This window comes from Falco cherrug, chromosome 6 (genome assembly GCF_023634085.1).
Source record: "Falco cherrug isolate bFalChe1 chromosome 6, bFalChe1.pri, whole genome shotgun sequence".
Classification (NCBI taxonomy): Eukaryota; Metazoa; Chordata; class Aves; order Falconiformes; family Falconidae; genus Falco; species Falco cherrug.
Window position 1 is genome coordinate 83,294,963 of NC_073702.1, and position 18,515 is coordinate 83,313,477.

Here is an 18,515-nt window from a genome sequence, read left to right on the forward strand (position 1 = left end):
TCTTGCAGTTCATGGCAGAAGTAGGTAAAGACTGGGACCGTGAACTAAGAAAGAGGTTGCTCTTCTTTTGTGCCCAAAGAATGATATGGTTTGGTCGGGAATGATAGAATGTGGACACCATATCCGAGACAACGCATGAGGATACTTCCCTTTGAAACTGCACTTCTCTCCCTTTTTACAATTAATATCTTTTTCATCTTACCTTGCTTTTAGGTGGTTCGCTACTTGGCTGGATGTGGATTGCAGAGTTGTCCTTTGTTGATTTCTAAAGGCTACCCAGACATTGGATGGAATCCAGTTGAAGGAGAGCGATATTTGGATTTTCTTCGTTTTGCTGTTTTTTGCAATGGTAGAGTAGAAGTCTATATATTTTTTAACTTCCTCTAATAAGATTGTAATTTAAAATAGTAATATAAGCCAACTTGATAAGTTACCGTAATTTTAAAGGACAATTTACAGAAAGAGTAGAATTATGCAAGTCATGCAGTAACTGAGATGCCCATTTCACAAATCATATAGGGGACCTATGAGACTATGCCTCATTTTTTTAGATGCATCATTAGTCTTCGAAATTCTCTCATTTCCTTTGGAAGTAGAGCAGATATTGCTAATTTATTTATTTATTTATTTATTTTTGTGATTAAGCTCATGCTAGACATAAAGACAAACTCCCATCTTATGATGATGATTTATAGTCCAGTTTTAGTGTGTAACAGCCAAACTGGTCCCATCATTAACTCTCTCGCTTGACTGTGAGTCTTTATTAAAAATCAGTAGCTTCAGTGATGTTTTAAACAGCCTTTACTATATAGTTGCTTCTTTGGCTGTATTTCATTTTGATTTAAATCACATTTTATTCATAGCTTTTATTACAATAATAGAGTTTGTGCATTTATGTAACTTTGTCATGATATTTAAACTGTTTTGTAGTTAAAAGTATCTACTGATGCATACATTCTGCACTTTTGTGTACCTTTTTCTGATTATATTTCAGAAGTCTTTTTGATATAGTTTTAAATTTTGATGTTTATTCTGTGTGGTAGGAGAGAGTGTGGAGGAAAATGCTAATGTTGTAGTCAGACTGCTTATCCGTCGACCTGAATGTTTTGGTCCTGCTCTAAGAGGAGAAGGAGGCAATGGGTTACTTGCTGCCATGGAGGAAGCGATACAAATAGCAGAAGATCCAACAAGGGATGGGCCTTCTCCAAGTAATGGATCTAGTAAAACCCTGTAGGTGCAGTGGACTTGCTTATGTTGCCATAATTTTTATTAATTTGTTCTATAATCTTAGTCATTAAATGACTTGTTTGTTTTAACATGCGGATTATCATCTGGATTCTTTCTTGGATTCTGTGGAGGGTAAAGATTTGTCTTCTCCCAAACAGTGCACCCTCTGCACTGTCAATTTAAGTAACTTTCTCTAAATATAAAATCCTCTTTGGAATTCTGTTTGTTCTTTGTCAGTCAGTTAATAGTCAATCTCCTGATGCAAAATGAGGTAGATAAATGGTAACAATGCAGGTGGCACTACAGTCTTTCAGGGACAAATTCCAGTCTGTTAGTCTGCTAGAAGTCTGCTAGCTAACAGGAAGCCACTATATGTAAGCTGTTACACCTATGAGCAGATTTTCGTTATTGCTGATGTAAAAACTTTGTTGCATTTTTTTCATCTTTTAATCGTTTTAACATTTAACTAATTACAGTGAAATGGAAGAACAAGAAGATGACACTATTCACATGGGAAATGCAATCATGACCTTTTATGCTGCCTTGATTGATCTCTTAGGACGTTGTGCCCCTGAAATGCATGTAAGTTTTAAGTCTTCATGCACTGGAAAGTAAAGTCATAGTTGTTCTACTTATTGATGGGTTTGCTGTGTGGCTTTTTCACAGTAACGTTATCAGGTATTAAAGCAGTGGTATGACTACACAGTATCTTAATGTACATAATGTGTTCATCTGCAAACTGGCTAGAAATTTCTGTGGACTATTCAGAAGCTGTCCTTTTTAAAAGAATTATTCCATTGCTTTTCTTATTATAGTTCCCTGTGTCTGGTCTTCAACAGCATTCTGTCATGAATATTGTTTGATTGACCATTATGACAATCAAACTCCTCAAATTTCCCTGTTTATTGGGATGGTGTAGAGTGATTTATTTTTTTAAAACCATGGTTTTACTCTCTTCATGTACTTATTTAAACAGGCTTTTTAAATTGCATCTAAAAGAGTAAATATTACAGGGCATCCTTTTAAAACATACTGACAAACCTTCTCAAAGGTCAGATGGCACTATTTCAGGCATTAAATGCAAAGAGTTAGACAAGCTATAAAAACCAAGCCCTTGCTACTTAGTTCCTAAGGAACTGAAACTGTGAAAATATTGTTTGCGATTCACAATACCTTCCTGTTCTTCACAAGTTCTTAGGTATGCATAGTTTCTCATTTCACCCTGAAATGTGCCCTAATTCATGTAGGTAAGTATCAGATTTTGTGCAGAGATCAATAATTTGAGAAAAGAGAGAGAGATCTATGTAATAAGGCCTGTGCATGAATATCTATTTTGTCTGAATAAAACAATTGTCTTGTTTTCTCCCTGTCTTGCTGCCTTTTTAAATATAAAACTAAAACAACTGGGATACCTGACAGCAGTGGTGGTTGGCCAGGACAGAAAAATTGGCTTTTTTCATCTGAAAATCTGCTTTTACTTCTTCTCCCCTTCCTTCCCTCCATGTGCTACATTTTAATGCTTTGTTCACCTATTTTACCTGACATTCCATTCTGAAACTGGGCTTAGTCTTATATAATAACCAAACATACAGTTTTCTAGACTTCGCATGTTTGCATCCAAGATACACAAACAGATAGAGATTATGTAAAATTTGCATTATTAATTATATTGTGATTTTGAGAGCAGTCATTCTTGTGTATCCGTGGTTCAGGAAGTTTCCAGAACATGGACACGTATAGAAGATAAAACAAAGACCTTGTTAATTCTTTGTTTGTCTTTTCCTTAGCTAATCCATGCTGGCAAAGGCGAAGCCATTAGAATCAGATCAATTCTAAGGTCTTTGATTCCACTGGAAGATTTGGTGGGAGTAATTAGTATTCCTTTCCACATGCCAACCATAGCTAAAGGTAAGGTGATTATTCTACTTCTTTTTCTCCATCCTGTTGTTATGTTTTGTAATTTAATGACATACTGATACTCATACTTCTCTCAGTATTTAAAAACAGTTTTATAAATTAAACTGTTACGTGAATTAGAAGAGAAATCAAGTGTCCTTGATACATGTTTTTCTGCATGCTATGGACAGTAATTCTGTGTACATTTAGATCACTGATGTAAATCCTAATCATTTAAATCAAATCATAAAAAACTATTACAACTTTAAGAAAAAATTAAAAAATGTATACTTTCTATTTTTCTAAAACATTTTAAAAATTTTCAGTCTCTTTTCTTGCTGGCATAATCCTTAGCTTTTGCTGTTCTAACCCTATCAATTGTTTCTAGTGATCTTACTAAGACCCCAGAGCTGTTTAGCAACTAGGGTGAAGTTATAGGTGCGACATACAGATGTAAAACACATTTCTTTGTGTTTTCTGCCTACATAGAATTGATTGTGATATTTGGAGCCATGTGAGCATCAATAAAAAAGAGAAAGGAATTACATCTGGCTTTTTGGGTATCTGGAAAGAAAACATTATAATTGCAACATGGATTTTCTAGGGACTTAGAGCACAAGAATGCCGAACAGGTTACAGTAGAAGAGATAAAAAGATCAATCTTTCTATTACACCGTTATTTATTTCTGTTCCAGATAGTGATGGATCTATAGGTGATGTCTCAATAGCACAGAATACAGCTTATGGATACAATATTGTTTATTTGGTTTTGCAAATGAAAGTATCAAAATTTAAAACTACTTCAATGAATTCCTTTCAGATATTCTAGGAGTTTGCAGATACAGAGGACTTTTTAGCAGAATCTTAAGTCATTGTTATGCATTTCAGATATGCTCACCACTGCTGCAGTCCTGGGGTGTTGTAGAATTATTGTATTTTTTACTTTCTCTCTCCATCTTCTAAGAACTAGGTAGTTCTGTAGATGAATTAGTATGTTTTGGGTACTTACCATTAGAATATCAACTGATAATAGTTATTGTGATAATAGTACACAAAGCATGAACAGAAAAGCATGTATGGAAGTCTATCTGGGTAGAATTTGCCTTATGCATTCCTTTTCCGTTAACTACAGATGTGTTGCGTTTGTGTAACAAAACCATGGGGAAGATGCTTAGATACTAAAAGAGACTCAAAGCCTCTGACGAGTAGTAGCATGACTGATTAGTCTGCTGGTGAAGGATTATCCTTGTCATTGAAGTCTTATTTCTTCCTTTTAGATGGTACTGTGGTGGAACCTGACATGTCTGCGGGGTTTTGCCCAGATCACAAGGCAGCCATGGTTTTGTTCCTTGACAGGGTCTATGGAATTGAGGACCAGGATTTTCTTCTACACCTTCTTGAGGTTGGCTTTCTGCCAGATCTTCGTGCTGCTGCTTCTTTAGATACAGTAAGCATTTCTCTGTTGTTATTTTGGTTCCATTATCTTACTGAATGCTGCAGCATTTTTCATCCCTCAAAAACATTTTTTATTACTTCATATTGTCTTCTGCATTTCTCAAATGCTGGATGAGCTGTCTGTTGCTGCTGAGCTTTGACAATATTGGAAGAACAGTGAAGAAACACTTTCCAGAATGATGCTCACTTTATAGTAGCTCCCATTGATACCTGTATTCATAAGAGATGCAGTACCTTTCCCTGGGAGACTTTCTGAGCTTGTGCTATGGAATCAAAATCAGATAATCTGCCAATGAAGCATGTAACTGTAAGCCTCTTCCCAGAGATATACAGAAAGTGTTCATCTTCATGCATTTGTTAGGGACACCTCCATTGTTATTTAGGAAATCACTAAATTATTTTTTAGTACCTCTTCAAAATTGCTGCCTCTTTGCTGTGAGTCTTATTTCTATCCAGATCCAGATTTGTACGTGGGCTAAGACAGGGACTTTGATTTCCCTATTTGACCTTTTATGCCAACATTTTTCTTAAAATAATTATGTTTTTGTTTAAGAAAGACCAGGTGAGGTTTTTTTCCTCACTTGGAACTTGGGCTTGATAGTAACACAGAAACATACTGAGTTTTGTCAATGCAGACACGACTGGTATTACTTGATTTTGGAGTGTTCTGTTAAGCAGTATGACACTCTTTAAATATAGTCTTGAAAATTGTTTTGTTTTTGAATGGCTACCTTTAGTGTTTATGTTTTTGTTCATTAAAACCAAACCAAACCAAAAGCTTTCTGTGAGACTTGAGAAGCAGGAAAAGAAGCTAGGCATCAAGTTTCCAGCAGGTACCAAATCCTCACTGGTGTCTTTTGGAAATGTCCCTCTTTATAACTATTAATAAAAGAAAAACAAGCAAGTTATTTTCATTTGTAGCAACACTGATGAATCAAATCTAATTTCTGTCTCGTTTAATTCATAGGCTGCTTTAAGTGCCACGGATATGGCTTTGGCTCTGAATCGATACCTTTGCACAGCAGTCTTGCCTCTGTTGACCAGATGCGCTCCTCTCTTTGCTGGCACAGAGCACCACGCTTCCCTCATCGATTCCTTATTACATACTGTGTACAGACTCTCAAAGGGATGCTCTCTTACCAAAGCTCAGCGGGATTCTATTGAAGAGTGTTTGCTGTCTATCTGTGGGTAAGAAAATACGCCTGGCTGTACAGGAATGCTAACTGATAAAATAACCTACGATATTTATAATACAGGAATGCAGAACTATGCCACCAGTGGCATAATTAAGATTTTTTTATTCTGACAGATGATTGTGATATTTTTAAATATGCTGTATTCAATTTGCATCTTTATTAATCACTCATATGCAGTCCTCCAGTTATTTTGCCATCACTGAATTATTTAAATTAAAACCTTGGCATTTAACTAGGAGAATTTACTGCAAAAAGGCAAAGCCATGGAAATGTGGAATTATACATACACTGAAGTAGCATTTAAATACTTTTTGCTGTTGAGATTGGCAGTATTGTTGATGATCAGTAGATTATACAGCTCTATGTAGATGCTTGTTTAATTGTGTGTAGATATTTGTTTATATTGTGTTACAGTTGAAATCCTAATCAATGACTAGTATATTGACACCTACAGGACAAATTTTGTCTGGGTATATGCAGTTTCAAAACCAGCTGATTACTATCCACTTTTTTAAAAAGCCTTCAGGCTTAATTATCAGAAGTTGACTAGGCACTTATGGATTTAATTTCTAATTAAAAGTCATTAACATTTAGGCTTTCAAATCACCAGAGTTTTTTAGACTATATCACCATATTTTTTGTTTTGCATGATATGGAAATGTATTCAGAAATGACAGACATTTATATTACAGTACTGTAAAAAAGTACTGTATAACATTTCTTGCTAAAGTATATCCCATTGAACATTATATATATATATATATATATATATATAATTTTTTTAATATATATATAACCTTGATAAGAAAAGAACCAATAAAATGGACCAGTGTTTGCTATTTATCCGGAAAGGTTTAATGTCCATGCAATTCTAACGTATATGCTATACCTATTTCTTCTGTCCTTCCAGTTGGTGCCTACTGCATGTCTTGTTCAGTACATCCAAAGAGTTAGTGTTCTTAGGTCTTGATTAGTTTCTACGATATTTTTAAAAGCCATTGAGATATATTACAAGAAATGATGATAGCCTTTTCTCATGGCCATGGTGATCATAATACAGAATATCAACATTTAGTATTTTTTTTCTCCTGATTTTCTCTGTCTATAGGTTAGATATTTTCTCTGCTTCTTTAAAGTGTTTGATTTACAGCTTGGTCAGAAGGTTTTCATTAGTATGCACTTACTTGCTTTGGACACATTTTTTTCATGCCTCAAGCTAATAGCCTATTACTTTGCAAATCTGAAGAATTTTAATGGCACAGAACTGACAGGTTGCTGTAGTGTATTTAGTAAGTATTTACATGAAACTATGCTGGTACATCCTTTTGAAATGCTTTGTCTGCTTCTAGGCAGTTGCGGCCTTCCATGATGCAGCATTTGCTGAGAAGATTAGTATTTGATGTTCCTCTTTTAAATGAACATGCAAAGATGCCTCTCAAGGTAAAAGTACATTTTGATATTCAACAGAATTCCTCGTAACAAAATGCAACAGAAAATATTTGCATGGAGATTATTCTCTGTCTTTTTTGTTACCTTATCTCCACACTTCAGGAGGAATTCAGTCTATTTCTATTCATCCATATAGAATTATGAAGTCCTTGTCTAATGTTTGCTTCTCCTTTAATTACCTCTTTTGTTTTAAGCCTATGTGGAAACAGAATAGTAAAACCTTTAGGGGTTGGGGCAGCATCCAGAGTGCAGAGAAAGATAGCAATTGTATGTACCCTTACCTCTGCCTTCTGTGTTGGTTTTCCCTGCTCTTGGAAAAGGGACTCTTTTTCTGGGGTTTGTGCTTGGAAATCTAAGTAATACATGGTTATTAATAATCTTTCATTTAGTTTTCAGCCCCCAAAGATTTCTCCATATCTTTGGATTCTGATTCCTAATGCACAAGAAAAATGTGGTTTTTCCTTTCTTGAGATGACACCTTCCTTAAAGATTCCTCAGATTTCATCAGCAGTACTAAGAAATGTACCATTTCCCACCTTACCTACTGCTGTTTTTCAGCAGTCCTTTTTAATCCTTTACGACCACAACTTTGAATTAGATATTTAATCTTTTCTTATTTAATATTTCTTTCTGCTTTTAAAGCCACGTGTCAGGATTAATTGCATTTTACATGTGATTTCTTTGCAAAAATACATCTCAGAAGTACACAGGCTTAAACTAGCCAGGTTATGGTCTCTGGCCTCAGATGAGGTATTTAAATCATTAGTCTCAAAGCCATGATCTGCTGCATGATCTTTTCCTGCCAAGGACTTCATAATTTGGTTGTTCCCCCGCAAGAAGTGCTCAATCAAACTAAAGATGCCAGAGCAGCCATTCTGCAGTGCCAATGTGTGAGAAAAGCAGTTGATAATTTAGTATACTGTCCTGAAGGGGACCTTTCAATGCATGATGACATTTTATGTGCTGCAAAAACCAAATAGTAACCTGGTGCTCCCTGCGTGGCTATGGTCCTTCAGTTCTTTTGGGGAAGAAAGAGGAAGCCCAGCTCTCTGAGGTCTGTTCATCTAGAACAGCAGTTTTTTTCATCCTGAGGGTCATGACTGCAGACTTTCCCATATTGCTGAACTGGACAGGGAGGAAATAATTAGATCCTTTTGGCGACTCAAGCTTTAGGAGAATGTAGATACAAATTGAACCATGGTATTAGCATGGGCAAATGGTTTTGTCCATTGACACCTAAACAGTAATAGGAGTTTCTGAGGAAAGTTAACTTTTCAAAGGTTTCACTGACAGTAAACTGATTTTCAGTGATTTAACAAGGGACTTCTACTTATATCTACTAAAGTATTTCTGATTTTAAAGTACTGTGCATATTCCTTATGGGCTTGTGCTAGCAAACAGGTTATAGTAGTCTAAAGAGACAGCTACAAGTTAATCGTGCATCTGAAAATGTAATTTTGATGGGAAGAGAGAAGGAAATGTTGAAGGCTAGATCAGAAGAGAGAGCTTTCTACTGTGAATACCTTTGCTGGTTTCTACAATTAAAAATTACCTGTTTAGGCAGCATGTGAAGTCAAATCTGTGATGATTTTCCTGTATAATTTGGTGTGAACATTCCGGAAAAGGGCTGCCTTGTTTTTATTTCCTCTTAAATCATAATCAGTACTTCATCAGGGACTTCTCTAAGAGTAAACCTGCCTTTACTCTTGGCTAGATTTAAAAACATATACATATATATATATATTAGCATTCACATGTTGTCCAAAAGCAAACCTGAAGTCTGGCCATTGTGCAATAGTATCTCTTTAGAAGACAACATTTTCAAATACATATCAGACTCTTAGAGTCCATATTTCTGAGACTCCTGTGTTTCTACATGAATAATAAAACATCTGTCTTTTTACATTATATACACATGTACGTTCTCTCCCTTTTATCTTTAATAATCCAAAATTTTAAATAGTAAATAATAGTAGACCATTTAAATCTGAAGATCTTTTTCTCTGATCCATGAAAAGTATAACAGAACTGCATAGTATTGAGGTTACATTTTTGGTTATCAAAATCCTCACTTCTAAACATCAAGACTTTTTTTTTTTTTAATACCTGTATTTCTGCACATTTATGTTATGACTGTCTGTGCTTTTCCTTCTTGGCATTTGTTCTGACTGGAAAAAAGGGAATTCTGTCAGCTCTTTAATGACTGTGACTTGTAATATTTTGCCAACATGCTTTGCAAAGTGATGTTGAAACAAATCTCTTTTTCGCTGAGGAACTGTTAAACTCTGAATTAAAATTCTGGCTAAATTTTTTAGAAAGATCATTATGTGTCTTAGGGAAATCTGCTCCTGAGTAGGACTAGTTTTTCATACCTCATTATTGCCAGAATTTTTTTGTTTGGGATTGCCTTTATTGACAGATGTACAACTAATTTTTCCTCTTGTCTGTGACTCAGGGACACAGAGGACACATTAAGTGCGAAATTTGTGATGTTTTAGTTTGGCAAATACCCAGCAGCAGGGCCTTGCACCATTTGAATTCCTGATAATCTGGAATCTTGTAACCACTGAAGAGGAAAGTATCCCTGAAATAAAAGCTCCTCTGCCAATTGTAATAGAGGGCAGTAGGGCAGACTGATAGCCGGTTTTACAACTCACAGAAGAGATAAGTCACATTGGGAGTTATCGTTGAATAGATCTCAGACACGTAAATAATAATTGGGAATTAGGTGAAATCGTGGTTCTACTATTTTGCCCACCATACAGCAGTGTTTGGAATAGCGGCACACAGATGGAAGTGATTTCTTGTCTTCAGCTGAGATGTCAGAGTTCTTGTGGTGCTGGGGAAAATTATTCTGTCACATGCTTTTTGCATATGCCACTAATGTTTAAAAGCAAGAACTGCTCATTCTGTGTGTATATCTACCAATAATTCAAAGAATAGATACACAACATGGGATCGCGATAAAGGTTAGACATTTTTCTGGCAGTGTCTGTGTAACGATTGAGTGCCAGAATGGAAGAACGTCAACAGTTGTATTTATTTGCTTTCAAAATATGTTCTGTTTTAGTTGCTGACAAATCATTTTGAAAGATGCTGGAAGTATTATTGTTTGCCAGGTGGTTGGGGTAACTTTGGTGCTGCCTCAGAAGAAGAGCTTCATTTATCCAGAAAGTTGTTCTGGGGTATTTTTGATGCTTTATCTCAAAAGGTAATTCATTTTAATATCCATCCACTACTGTAAAAGCCTTACTGTGTAACCTTTCTTCTTTAATCTGTCATTTTTACCCAGCTTTTATCAACATTTAAATCTTCCTGTTATAGCATCTGCTTTAACATAGGTATATCATTTTGTCTGCTCATTAAAATAGATATATATATATATAGCTATTGAAGTAATCTTGAGGTGTCTCTCTAAAGGTCAGCTACACTTCAGAGCTCTAAAACCAGATTCAAGTGTCTGCAGGTGACTGAAAGCTGCACTTTTCTATTTCACACAGTAGTCTCCCATAAACCAAGACCGTAGTCCTTTTCTTAGTAGTCGTAGTTTCATCACCCTCAAATCCATTCTATGTTGAACAGAAGTTTAATTATACACCTTGGTTGTATTGTTCATTCTGTGAGCAGTTTTAACCAACCTGCTTAAAATAACATGAGTTTTGTTTCAAGTCTAGGTGTTTAGAAATGCTGTGCATATTCCTTTGCTATGTTCTCTTCTTTATTTCGTCTGAAAAATGCCTGCTGTTGCTGCCAGTCTTCAGCAAGAGCAAGACTTGATCCTAGCTTTAGCTATAGTGTATAATATGCTTTGGACAGTCGCTTTCTCTTAATTTCAGAGCAAAAAATTCAGTTTTACACTGAGTAAGAAGGCCATTCTGTGGCTGCTCGGTTTGACGTATAGCTGTACCAGTTTTAGCAGTGAGGTGGGTACCTTCCATGCACTACTCACTTTCTCTCCCCTGTATATTCCACAGAAATATGAACAAGAACTGTTCAAACTGGCTTTGCCTTGTTTGAGCGCAGTTGCAGGGGCCTTACCTCCAGACTACATGGAATCAAATTATGTCAATATGATGGAAAAACAATCTTCAATGGATTCAGATGGGAATTTTAATCCTCAACCTGTTGATACATCAAAGTAAGGACTTATTTTGTTGGAACTAGTTTTTTTGAACACGAATGTGTAAAAGAGGGGGATTGGAGTCTGTTGGGTATGATGTAAACTTACAGCTTTTGTTCTTTTCTTCTAGATAGAATGGAGGCCTTTATGTTTTTAATTTTTATTTATGTATTAATTTTAAATCATATAAAGTGATAAATATCCAGTTACATAACTAATTTCTTGATCAGCCTAGAACATTTTTAATACATCTTCATCCTGAAGATGAAACTGTCAAGTTTCATTGTATGTCTGCTGCAAACCACCATGGTTTTAGAAGTAGGAAAAATAGACTAGTCTACATCATCCCTGTCATTAACATGTTCCAAGACACTAATGCCAGTGTATGTGAATGACAATGTACCTGCAGAGAATTATGATAATTGTATGTTCATAGGATCTCTTTCTACTATGAATAATGGGGAACTGGGCAGAAAGATCTTCGTTCTTTCTAGGCAGTCAGACTCTGGCAATGCTCTTTTAAGTACGTTAGCCAGACAAAGCATATATCTGAATGGGATTTTTGTGCCCTGGTTTTTGACTACAACCACTACCTCATTCTCCTTTGTATAGAGTAGTCTTACTGCAGTGTGGTTATGCACTGTATCTTGAAAAATGTCACTTCTAAGATGTGCTTCGACCGCCTTTGTGAGCTTTCTGTCTGTATTAACATTCAGAACACTGAATGCCACCAGTAGATTGATACCTTGATTACAGCATGCTTATACTTGTATGCGCATCAAAATACGGTAGTAAAAGCCGTAATCTAGACTGTAATATATAAATCACATCATTATTAAGATTCATTTTCTAAGATGTATTTAAGATATATGAAGACTTAACAAGATTTAGTAAGCATATTATACTGTCATTTAGCTAATCGAAGATGGCTTTATATGATGTAATTTCAGAGGAAAATTATATATAGCCAGAATATATTTGAAAAACTCAGAAAATGTCACTCAACATTACCTAAATCATCAGTCAGCTCATTGTCATAGGAGTCAACAATTCTGTGATGATTCAAGACAAAGAAGGCACTGTTTTTATCAATGTCACTTCCAACTAATCCTATATTGTTTTAACATGCAAATCCTGCATCGCATTGCTCACTAGTCCTAGACCTATTTATTTGAAGCTATAGATAAGACCTTAATGTACCTGTCAACTTACTGCGTTTCTCAAATTATTCAAAGTGTTATACCATTAGTAGAGTTCCCCTCAAAATGCGTGGTTCCAAACAATAAAAAAGCTGATGACCATTCTGGATGAATATTTTTTGACCTTTGTGTGTGGTTAGGCTCTTGCAAACTGTTACTCTGACATAATGTTTTACATTTTTGCTTTTTCCCCTACTCTGACTGAGATGAAAAACCAGACTCTGCTCTGCAGTAGATGGCACTGTAGCACTTTTGCTGCCAAAATTCTTAGTCTTAAGAGGAAAGGTTTTGCTATTTCATAAGTTATCAAGAAGCAATTATCCTCTTTCATTTGTAGGAATGCAGATGCAGAAAAAGACTGATATTTGATAAATCATTTTTGGAAGAGGATTCTGTCTGTAGTGCTTGTTTGACAGTTAAGGATAGCTGCTTTTCCTTTACTGCTTACACAACTGTAACTTCTGCATTGTCTTATATACCTGTTTAAGGGCTAGTGTATTTATTTGTGGGGTTTTTTTCTACTTTTAATAAGGATTTTAGTATTTTTGATATTCACTGGATTGTTGTAAAATAAAGCCTTTAGCATATAACTTTGGATTGTTGTAAGTTATGGTGCTTCAAGCATATAATAAAAATTATAGGAATATATAAAATAGATTACATGTTTCAAAAAGGACTGTTAGCACATTTAGTTTATAATGAACATGTGCAATAAGTTACCACTGTGTTTCAGAAACTATGGGTCACAGTTATATCTTTAATCTTAAGAAAATGGATGTTAGCAATAGAAATACGTGACAAAAAGCATGAGTGCTTGGTGTCATTATTGATTTTTCCTTGCGCATGTGTGTTGAAGAAGTAAAGTAGCTACAACAGCTGTGATTCTCATTCAGTGGCCATTACATACCTCAAGCTTTTTCTTGATTTAACTAGGGTTTGGAGCAAACTCTATGTGACGAAACAGAGCATAGTAGGATGCATTGAATTGATGTGTGCACTACTAATTGTTTATTTGAAAGTATTTTTCAAAACAAAAGCATTCACAGTTTAGCATGTATGTGTTATATAATGGCTATTTTTCTCTTCACTTTCAGCATTACAATCCCTGAAAAGCTAGAATATTTCATTAACAAATATGCAGAACACTCTCACGACAAATGGTCAATGGAAAAGGTAAAATCATATTCCTGTTAAAGCAAAACCAGATTTTTATTTGAATACATTTAATCTTTAAAATATTTTGCTCTGAACATTATTATTTTTCATAGTGCTGCACATCTGTATGTAGGTAAGAAATAAACTCCTTTCTTAAAGTGCATTTGGGGGAAGATTCTGTAAGTGCACATGAGTTTCAAAACAGTGTTTCATCATTTTGTTTGTTTTTGGTTTTTTGTTGACTTTTGATTAAATATACTTGCTAATTGTTTAAGGGTTTTCTTGACTTGAAATTTCAATTATTTCAATTGTTTAAGAAAAACACCTCTTAGGGTGTCTTACGATTTGTATTCCTTTATTCAATTTGTGTATCCAGTGTTAAAAATATAGTTCCTCAACTATAGCACCATATTTTGCTCTATATAAATATTTAGAAGAAAAATGTAATGAAATGTTAGCTCTGTGAAATTATTAATTTTAAGAAACATAGCATGCTACATAATTTCATTCTGTGTAGATAATATAAGTGTTGGTTAAGAAAACTGAGAATAATAATGGAAAGGAAATTTTAAGAGAACAGCTCTGCAGAAGCATAGCTCAGTTCCTTTGTACTAACAAAATAGTCATGTTCATATTTTTTTTTGCTTTTCCTCATTTTTTCCTTTTTTTATTATTACTGTTTTCAGTTTGCCAATGGATGGACATATGGTGAAACGTATTCTGAATCTGCAAAAGTGCAACCATTAATGAAACAATATAAGTTGCTATCTGAAAAGGTAAGGAATTTCATTCTTGATCCAAGGTGATTGACACATTGCTTCATTCACTATGAAAATATCACCTTGTGTTTACAGCACTTTTTAAAAATTTATTTAGAGTATGTCAGCTAACATGTGATTGTTGCCTTCCTGAAAATTTCAAAAAGAGATAGAAGGATTTTATTGTACAATAAATAGGCCACTCGAGCTATTTTTTCCCATGGCTGAATTGATATGGCATAATTTATGGTGAAACTGAAATGTCATATTGCCAGTATATTTTTACGGTGAGGTCATACAGGAATGCTCACTTGTGTAGTGAGGACTTGGGTTTAGGCTTTGCCTGGTCTCTAGCGGAGGGCCATGAAGATGGTTAGAAGGCTGGAGGGCTTGATCAATGAAACCAGGCTAAAGGAACTGGGTTTGTTCAGCTTAAAGAAGAGAAAGCTGACGGGAATATAATCTCAATTTCCCAGTACCTAAATGCTAGTTATGGAAAAGATGGATGTATTCTCTTCACAGAGATGCACAGTGACTGGACAAAAGGCAATGGGTGTATGTTGCTTTAGCAGAAATGCTTTCTGGAAATCGTTCTTTTCTTCACAACTTAAAACATTGGTATAGGTTCTCCAGAGAATTGGTGAAATCACCTGCACTGCAAATATTCAAGGCATGACATGGCAAGACCTAGATAACCTGATCTTGATAACCGTTGATAGCCCAATTAGGTTAGCTTCTCTGATCTCAACAGAAGGTTGAGTCAGATGATGTCCAGAGGTCCATTCCAACATAGACTATTTTTATGATTCTATTATTATGGCTTTTTTTGTTTTGTGTAGCAGGCAAAACACTGCATTAGTCCTGACAATTACTGTTCAATGTTTGAGTTCATATCTGAGCATGCTATTAATGCAATTATCCCTGTGATCATCAGCTTCCTGCAAGGTCAGAATTTTTCTGCCTGCCTCTGAAATGATAAATAAACTTTGATTAATATCTAATAAGATTTATTTGCTTCTTTGCAGTACCCCTGGGCTGTAAGGGCTGATTTCGGTACATTTCTTTGCACCTCAGTATAACCAAGCAAATACCCAATAGTTATTTTTTGCTCTGTACAGCTACATAAAACCCAAGGTAACTATTGCATCTGCATTCTTCTAGGAGAAAGAAATTTATCGATGGCCAATCAAAGAATCACTAAAAACTATGCTGGCATGGGGATGGCGAATTGAAAGAACACGGGAGGGAGATTCCATGGCACTGTATAATCGGACACGTCGCATATCTCAAACCAGTCAAGTGAGCCATTTTATTAAAACCTTATTTTAAAAATATTTTTTAATAAATTAAAAAATATGCAAAATATGCTCTACAATCTTTGATTTTACAAGCAGTGAAATAAACCTGTAGGATAAAAATATGTGAGAGTTTTTATTCTACAACTCTGAAGGTTTTTTTAGATTTCTAGTCACTGAGGCTGGAACTTTCCCTGTTCCAAAGTAGTACGTTAATAAACATTTTCAGAAAAATCTGAACAAAACCAAAAGGAATATATTTTTTCACTTGATTAAAAGTTAGTTATGTTATTTAGGGGAATTATTTACATCAGTAGGTGCTTACATGTTAGTAGTGAGTATTAATATGATTTGTCTACTATTTTTTTTAATTTGGTGGCTACAAATGCCTTTAAGTGTGTAAAGAAACAAATAAAGGTACATATATAAAATATTTTTATTTCTTTTTTTAAGGAAAATTAATACCAACATCAATGCATCATAAAGTTTATGTTTGTATACAGCCAAAATTCTGAAAATGTGTGTTTTGGGTTTTTTTTCTTTTGGAATCGCTTTCCTAAATCAAAATACTCTAAGGACAAAATGGAGAAATATTAGCACTATATTCTCTTCAAGTGCCGTATACTTTGCATTTAAACTGGAGAGGGGAGAAAATCTCTTTCTTTCCCATTCACCCAGATACACATGGAGCCAAACTAATGGGGTAAATAAAATGGAGGGGAAAACCTTTCCCTCTTCTCTCCACACAGCTCTGCACTATTTGCATGAGTGAGTGATGATAAGCCTGTGAAAAATGAGTTGAACCTGCCTCTCCATGCGCTGTAAACACTAGAAAATGAATATCAAGTGATTTGATTTAGCACTTACTTGGGCTAAACTACATGTTATAGTTTGTACACTATAATAGCCTTCCAAGTTTCCTGACTTTTGGGTGTTTGTAATACCATCCCCAAAGAATACATTGACAGAGATATTCATATATACTTTAAGCATAAGGAGCTCACTAGAATGAATAGCTTTACAGTTGAAATTCATATTATATCAACATATGAAAACAGCTTTTGTAGCTAAGTCACAGTCTTCCCCTACTATAATGAAATTAACTTTTCTAGAAGAGTTTGATGCCGAAATTATTTCTGTATTACTTACCCTGTGTTTAAATGTGTTGTGCTGTCATCACACACACACCCCCCACAGTATTTTCTGGTGTTCAGCTGAGAAATTTTGGTGTATATTTAATCAGGATCTCCATATTAATATAACAATGCTTGCACCATTTGCTTTAGAAAACAATACTTTATCAGTATTTATTTACTGGGTGCTGCTTCTATGTCCTTTGTGTTATTCTCTATTAAAAATACATGCCTTTTGAAAGGAGGCCTTTGGACAAGGGTACATGGTCATATACATGCTTAGGAAAATATTAGACATAGGATCAAGGTTCTGGACACTGTTCTTTCTGAAAGAAGTTGTACCTGTGGGGGACATGTATTTGGTACAGCAGAATCCATAGAGGAAAGCCCAGCAATGCCCCTTTTGTAGCCTTATTTCTTGCATCAGTGGCTTGCTAGCCAGGGAGTCTCCATCATTGTTTATTCCTTCTTCAAAACATCTGTGTCAATGTAATAAGCAAACCTGTGACAAATGTAAGCAGTAGCAAGAAAGAATGACAAAATGGTGATATTTTCTGAGTGGGGAGGAGAGACAGAAGGAAAAAAGATATGTATTTAGTAGAATTTATTCCTACATATAGAAATAGGGTTAAAAAGCCAAATTCAAAGTTTGATTTTTGCTTGAATTCACCTTAAACTGAATTGTCTGAGATTTCATCTGCTGAGAAAAAAATACACACACTATAGTACAGCCTGATCCACAATGACTTCAAATCTTGAAGAAGTTCAAGTGAAATTTGCATTTGAATAAGTGTGATTTGTATCATGGCTGTCTTGGGGAACAAAATATTTAGACCTTTGCCTAAATCGCACTTAAATTTACCACCCTTAATGTGTTTTCAGTTGGGTTGTATAGGCTCCTTTTGCTCTCTAGAGATAAAGTGACTTTTCCCTTAAGTTCTTTCCTTACTTTAACTGTCTTGTTAATGTTCATGTTTTCATATCGAATGCTTGTGTAACTCCACTGTTTTGCCCCTTTGTCATTCAGATCTCTGTAGATACAGCCCACGGTTACACTCCCCGAGCAATTGACATGAGCAATGTCACCCTCTCCAGAGATTTACATGTAAGTCAAAAACACTTAATATGCCTACCCTTTCTTTACAATTTAATTTTTTATCTTAAACAAATTTGGTGCCTAATGTTTCCTGTCGTTTGGGTCTTTATTTTGGGTTTGGGGTGTTTTTTTGGTCTTTTTTGTCATTACTCTTTGGTACTTTTTTAAAGAGGGTTGCTTTAGAAAACGAGGTTCGTGTTAAAAACCTGCAAGGCTCATTTTAGTCCTGGACTGTTTTTTCCCAGCTTTCTTTGCAAACATCTCTCATCTTGAAGAGAATCCTGTTTAGGAGAGCTTGCAGCATCAGCTTTTTTCTATTTATTATTCATTTCTCCACCATCTTCCCAAAAACATGTTATCATTGCTCTTTTTTTTTTTTTTTTTTAAACTGAAGAAATAAGAATCAGGAACTATTGTTACAGTGAATATTATGAGAATACAGAATGAGGAATTTGGGGGTAGGATTTTGACAGATCTATAAGTAGGTTGTTGTTTGGAACAATACTTTTTAGTTGATAAAAAAATGATGTTTCTAT

The 18,515-nt window shown here is 35.0% G+C and overlaps 1 protein-coding gene across 4 annotated transcripts in view; it reads left to right on the forward strand.

The window, feature by feature from the left end:
* The window catches only part of RYR2 (ryanodine receptor 2), a 434,547-nt gene that overhangs the window by 299,167 nt on the left and 116,865 nt on the right, over positions 1–18,515 (forward strand). For all 4 annotated transcript variants that reach the window (XM_055714670.1, XM_055714672.1, XM_055714671.1 and 1 more), the window contains exons 43-55: positions 214–349; positions 1,044–1,230; positions 1,704–1,809; positions 3,015–3,135; positions 4,401–4,570; positions 5,546–5,766; positions 7,124–7,214; positions 10,294–10,434; positions 11,198–11,361; positions 13,637–13,715; positions 14,384–14,473; positions 15,617–15,754; positions 17,911–17,988. In XM_055714670.1, the coding sequence (XP_055570645.1) occupies positions 214–349; positions 1,044–1,230; positions 1,704–1,809; positions 3,015–3,135; positions 4,401–4,570; positions 5,546–5,766; positions 7,124–7,214; positions 10,294–10,434; positions 11,198–11,361; positions 13,637–13,715; positions 14,384–14,473; positions 15,617–15,754; positions 17,911–17,988 (1,722 nt within the window). The remainder of the gene's footprint in view (positions 1–213; positions 350–1,043; positions 1,231–1,703; positions 1,810–3,014; positions 3,136–4,400; positions 4,571–5,545; positions 5,767–7,123; positions 7,215–10,293; positions 10,435–11,197; positions 11,362–13,636; positions 13,716–14,383; positions 14,474–15,616; positions 15,755–17,910; positions 17,989–18,515) is intronic.